At 45.3% G+C, this 6,086-nt stretch overlaps 1 protein-coding gene across 1 annotated transcript; it reads left to right on the plus strand.

Annotated features, from left to right (window-relative positions):
• The first annotated feature begins 529 nt into the window (after window positions 1-529).
• LOC109753099 (protein CHUP1, chloroplastic) lies at window positions 530-5,814 on the plus strand. Its single transcript, XM_020312030.4, has 9 exons — window positions 530-840; window positions 960-1,040; window positions 2,369-3,229; window positions 3,316-4,272; window positions 4,373-4,504; window positions 4,601-4,782; window positions 4,868-4,979; window positions 5,126-5,269; window positions 5,482-5,814. The coding sequence occupies exons 3-9, from the start codon at window positions 2,444-2,446 to the stop codon at window positions 5,563-5,565; spliced, it is 2,397 nt and encodes a 798-aa protein (XP_020167619.1). The 5' UTR covers window positions 530-840; window positions 960-1,040; window positions 2,369-2,443; the 3' UTR covers window positions 5,566-5,814.
• Window positions 5,815-6,086: the final 272 nt, after the last annotated feature.

Genomic DNA, 6,086 nt, shown 5'->3' on the forward strand with positions numbered 1-6,086 from the left:
ATATGCAGGCAACCAAACAACTCGCAGATGTCGCATATGAGACTGTTTTTTCAGAGCCTGGCTGAGTGGAGAAGGGTATGCAACACAGGTACTGTAGCACACGGCAACCAAACACGCCCATATAGCTTGTATTGAACTCTTTTGGTATTCTCCATCTTAATGAAAATTGGCAGAGCGCCTGCCTATTACGTCAAGGAAAAAAATGCACGTAGAAATCCACATGACATCGAGTACGTAGGAGTAGTTTCTGCATTTGTTCCTATTCTTTAATATATTTATCTTGTACAAAAAGACGTTATATTCCGACAGCGAAGAAGGGCAGCAGCGCTGCACACGCAGGCACGCAGAGAAAACAAACAAACAAAGTCAGACGAAAAAGCCGATGACTGCCCGAGACGGGCTCCACCTGTCGGTGTCTGCGCGTCGGCCTGTCGCACGTGTCCCCTGGCCGCTACGGCTACCCGCTCGCCCTAGTGCCCTAGCCTCGCGTCGCCCTCATTTCAAAATTCAAAACCCACCTCTCTCACCCAGACCAGACCAGACCAGACCAAGGAGAGAGAAGGCGGCCAGCAAATCCTCGAACCCTCCGCGACCTCGTCTCGGAATCCGGCGAGGAGCCCCATAGAAAAATCCTGGGCGTGGGGAGGGGGACGCAGGAAAGAGGCGAGCATCCGAAGCTGCCCTGCCCTCCCTTCCCTCCCTTGTCGCGTCCACCCTCCACCTCCTCCTCCTCGTCCTCCCCTCGCCCTGCTCCCGTCCCCTTCTCTGTTCATCAGTAGCTGCTCAGCTCGGTTTCCAGGGAGGGAGGCCAAGGTCGCGGCTCTGTCCGGGGTGCCGCGGGTAGGTCTCAAGCTCAGGGCTTGGAGCGTGTTTGTTTGTTTGTTTTGGGTGGGGGTTTCTGGATTCAGAGGGGGTTTGCTGCTCGAGCTCAGATTCGTGTTTTCGTGCAATGTTTTCAGGTGCATCGGAAGGTATTCTGACAGTCCCCACTGTTTCTTCGCCGGACACCGGTCCGCCGCGTTCCAGCAGCGGGATGGGAGGTAAGTTTGTCTGAAAATCACTCATCTCAACTGGCATGTAGTACTAGTACATAGTTACTGTACTATTTAAGCTCGATTCTTAAGCTCAAAGGTTCGATTTTGCCATGCTTGTTGTTTCGGGGCAAATGTGCTGTGCTGGGCAGCAAGGATTTGGGATCCGCTGCTTCTCGATGTGCGGCCTCATACCACTGAACTTGATTGCTCAGGCCTCTACGATACTACGATCTCTGTTTGCAATTTGCTTCTTGTAAATACTACTCCCTCCATTTTTATATACAAGGCCTCAAACTCAAATTACAGATACCAAGATAAAAATTAACGTGTGCTTTACAATCCAATTTGTTTTCTTGTTTACCGGGTTAATTAATAGGCTGCATGCACATTAGAGAAAACTGAGTGGCCGTGAGAGAGGAAGTAGGTGAGTGTGTCATTATCATCCACTACATGCATGCTAGCAATTAAGCCATGGGTTACTAGTACGAGGAAACATCATTAATATTTGCCTCGATTACTGTTGGTGGCCTTGTATAGATGCAAAATGTATTTTTCATAGTGACCTTGTATACAAAAATGGAGGGAGTACTGCGGATTCAGAGGATGCTTGGATACGTTTTAGTCTCATGACTAAAAGTAGTGAGACTAAAACTTATTAGCCTCACCCATGCTTGGATCCAAATACTAAAGGGACTAAAATCACGCACGCGTACTTAGATGAGCATTTATTATACTCCAAACCCTCCAATCCAGAATTCACATGTGTTAAAGGAGAGGAGTTAAACGAGGAGAGAGAGGACTAATCCATATTTTAGTAGGGGTACCTCTGACTAAAAAAATTAGTCTCAAGACTAGTTTTAGCTCCTCTTTAGTCGGGGGTGCTTGGAACTTTAGCCTCTTAAAGAGACTATTTTTAGTCAGACTAAAATAAGTCCCTTGGATCCAAGCACCCTCTCAGATTGGGGGATAGATAGATTCAGTTTCCAATGCTACTATGCTAGCGATAAACGTTACTCCCTTCAGAGCCCAGCCTGCACTGCATAAAAGGCATTCATGGGAGTAACCAGAAATGCATTCTCAAGGTTGATGTGCTTGTTTGTTTATGGCCCTGCCTAGAGTCTTGCCGATAAGAGCTCGTGGTCCTGGCTAGAGTCTAGCGAAAAGAACTAATTTGATCAGAAATTGTGTTGATGTGCTTGTTTATTTATGGGAAAGTTGGAAGGGCATTTATATCTGGTCCTTCAGTTTGTTATACCGTTTATTTTTCTATTATGGTGGTGACATTTGTTTCTTCCTGGTGAATTAGTCTCATTTCCGTCCTCTTTTATTTGCAGGTAGTGTGACATTGTAGTAAAATTCTGCCACCGTTGCATGGTTGGTGTTCAGAGTTATCTTTGTCTTGAGTAAAGATGAAAGAGGAGATCATGTTCGACAACCAATCAAAGCCATGCAGATCGAGGGTTGACTCCAAGAGTAACCAAAATCCTCTCAAGCCCAAGTTTGGGTCATCATGGGGATCCCAAATTGTCAAGGGGTTCACAGCCGACAAGAAAACCAAGAAGACAGCAGCTATTGCAAGCAAGAAGCCGCCTCTTGCAAGCGTGGAGAATGTTAACCAGAGCAACCAACAGATTACATACCAATCTAGGGTTAAGAGATCTCTGATAGGAGATTTTCCTTGCTCGCCTGCTGGTGCTCAAGTTCATCCCCATGCCTTTGATTGCCATGGTATTAGGTCCCCGGCATCTCATGATCTTTTTCTTGAGTTGGACCATCTCAGGGAACAACTGCGTGAGTCCAAGGAAAGAGAATCAGCTTTGCAATCAGAGTTGCAGCAATGCAGAGAAAATCCAAGGGTTTCGGCACTTGAGAAGGAGCTTGATTCTAGGAAGAATGAGATTGACAAGCTTGCACGGCTTAAAACTTCATTGGAAGCTGAGAAAACAAGCCTTTCTGAACAGCTATCAGCTCTATCTTCTATGGTGGAGCAGCATGAAGAAACTGTAAGGTTGGATGGGCATGGCAATCGCGCTTCTAGTGCGGATGGGGACAATGTATCTTCTTCAGGAAACTTGGAGTTTGAAGTTGTTGAGCTGCGTCGTTTAAACAAAGAGCTTCAGTTTCAGAAGCGAAGTCTTGCAATCAAGCTCTCTTCAGCAGAGTCCAAATTGGCTGTCCTTGAAAAGAATGCAGAGGTACCATCATATCAATTTGATCATTTCTAGCACACTACTAGTTCTTCTTCAACTAATCTTTTCTGCGTCCTCCTTATTTTCAACAGAGCGAGATAGTCGCCAAGGTTCAAGCAGAGGCCTCATTGTTGCGGCACACCAATGCAAACTTGAGCAAGCAAGTTGAGGGCCTGCAAATGAGTCGGCTGACTGAGGTTGAGGAGCTTGCTTATCTTCGGTGGATCAATTCATGTTTACGTCATGAGCTCTGTAGCTCAGATCAAACAGCCAGAGCAATCACTGATCTCGATTATAATGATGGTATGGCTTGTAATGATGATCATTGTGATGGCAACACCAGAAATGGTGAGAACAGTTCTGATGATAAAAGGCTCAGCATTGCCGAACGTATCAAGCAATGGTCTCGGAATGATACAAACTGTCAAACATCTAAAAAGGAATCTCTTCTTGATAGAGCATGGATTGAAGCCACAGAAACGCGAAGTCCCACACGTAGGCACTCACTTGGTGGATCAAAGGGATGTGCACAGGACTTGAACATTGTGAAGAGGAGGCAATCTGATACCTTTATCTGCCTTCCAGAGGCAACAGAGGAAGCAGTATCCTGTAATAAGGATCAGGCAAGCAGGGAGAAGCGTGAGCTCCTTGTGGACAAGTATGATTTTGGTCAATCTGATAGTTCAAGATTTGCTCTTGGCAAGCCAGAAATATGCAAGTTTCAATGCTTGGATGTCGAAAAGCGCACTCTGCGCATTCCAAACCCTCCACCAAGACCTTCAGTGTCTCTGCCACATTCTGGTCCATCAAATGGATCGACTGTAAATCCACCCCGGCCACCTCCTCCGCCTCCCCCGCCTAAGTTTTCCACAAGAAGTACTGGAGTCATGAAGAGGGCACCACAAGTTGCAGAGCTTTACCATTCACTTATGAGAAGGGATTCAAAGAAAGATACTTCTGGGGGTGGAATCACTGAAACTGCTAACTCGGCAAATGTGCGGAGTAGTATGATTGGTGAAATCGAGAACCGTTCTTCGCATTTGCAGGCTGTAAGTACAGTAACCCATACCCATGATACAATGTATATATAACAGTAAGCAGCTGGTTCCTGCACTGACTCTGTGCTTTGACTTGTCATTCCATTTTCAGATCAAGGCGGATGTTGAGACTCAAGGTGAATTTGTGAAATCATTGATCAAGGAGGTGACTGATGCAGCTTACAAAGATATAGAAGACGTGGTTGCATTTGTGAAATGGCTTGATGATGAACTCGGTTTCCTGGTATGCATATTCCAATATTACCATTCTGCAGGCATTCTTTTCAGTTGCAGCAGTCACTGAAGTTACTCTTTTTTCATTTAATTGTGTTACTTGAAGGTGGATGAGAGAGCAGTGCTGAAGCATTTTGATTGGCCCGAGAGGAAGGCGGACACTTTACGAGAAGCGGCTTTTGGCTACCAAGATCTCAAAAAATTGGAATCGGAGGTTTCTAACTATAAAGACGACCCACGCCTTCCCTGTGACATTGCACTTAAGAAAATGATAACGGTGTCTGAAAAGTATGGCCAAGTTTACTAGTATAAGAAAAAATTGGGCTGTAGAATCACATTGTGTACTGAACTTTGGTTGGCATTCCTAATACAGGACGGAGCGAGGTGTGTACAACGTTCTGAGGACGAGGGACGCAATGATGAGGCAGTGTAAGGAGTTTAACATTCCAATTGACTGGATGCTTGACAACAATCTTATTAGCAAGGTAAATGCTGTATACTTTTCTGTATTATTATACCACCCCTCTGTAGGTTTTTGAGCTCTTAGTGCCACATTACTATCATACCGCGGTACGGGCAAACGTGCTTTGGAAATATCATCAGAGTAATCCATTTCCCTTGGTCACTGCAGATCAAATTTGCTTCTGTCAAATTAGCAAATATGTACATGAAAAGAGTTGCTATGGAGCTTCAGTACATGGGACCGCTGAATAAGGATCTAGCTCTGGAGTACATGCTGCTTCAGGCTGTGAGATTTGCCTTCAGAATTCATCAGGTAACACATTGCAGCAGCAAACACATTGCCTTGAGAATTCGTCAGATTAGCACCTATCGTTACTTACTATCGCATCTGCCTTCTTGATTTCTTTGTTTATGTTTAATCTCCATGCTATCTGTGTTACCTGAGAACTTCTGGCTATTTGGGGGCTATTCTCAGGGAAACCTTATGACGCGTGCTCTAAATTGGCCGTTCATTTTGGTTTTCAGTTTGCCGGAGGATTCGACACGGAGACCATGGATGCATTTGAGGAGCTGAGGAATCTTGTTCATGTCAGGAACAGTACCCAGTAGGAAGGCAACTCGATGTAGTATGATCTGAATTTTTCTCGCGGGAAATCTGGCTTACCTTCTCAGTAAGCATGGCGGACAGTTTGAAGGGCTGGTGTGTATGTATGTGCGTATTTGTGTGTGCTAGCCTGAAGAAACCAGCTTAGGCGCGCGTAGGGATTTGGTAGCGACATTCCTGAAACATGCGAGTTTATGTAGGCTATGTTTTCGGTTTGCAGAGGCCGGGTGTTTCAACCTCCTTTTCGAGGAAAATTGTTTTCAGTTTGCAGTTCCGGTACTCAACTGAAACTCTTGTCAATCTGTTTGGAATGGACGAAAAATAATGAAGACATGAGAAATGTTAATCACACCAACACATGCACATCACAATCGCGGCGACCACCGTCAAAGACATGCATAAGTGCCAGGCAACAAACCACTAGATCTATTTCGACAACGTGGGCCAAAACATCACACTGTAGCGGGTAGGCTCCTGAGCGTTGTTAATGTTGGCCACAACAGTGAGAAAAAGGATAAAGATAGAG

The sequence above is a fragment of the Aegilops tauschii genome, chromosome 7, assembly GCF_002575655.3.
Source record: "Aegilops tauschii subsp. strangulata cultivar AL8/78 chromosome 7, Aet v6.0, whole genome shotgun sequence".
In the NCBI taxonomy this organism is placed as follows: Eukaryota; Viridiplantae; Streptophyta; class Magnoliopsida; order Poales; family Poaceae; genus Aegilops; species Aegilops tauschii.

Excerpts from the sequence above, each read along its gene's own strand:
- LOC109753099 (XM_020312030.4), top strand. The coding sequence starts at position 2,444 with ATGAAAGAGGAGATCATGTTCGACAACCAATCAAAGCCATGCAGATCG. Across the intron at positions 4,273-4,372 it reads GTTCTTCGCATTTGCAGGCT|ATCAAGGCGGATGTTGAGAC; the intron begins GTAAGTACAGTA and ends TTCCATTTTCAG. Across the intron at positions 4,980-5,125 it reads ACAACAATCTTATTAGCAAG|ATCAAATTTGCTTCTGTCAA; the intron begins GTAAATGCTGTA and ends TGGTCACTGCAG.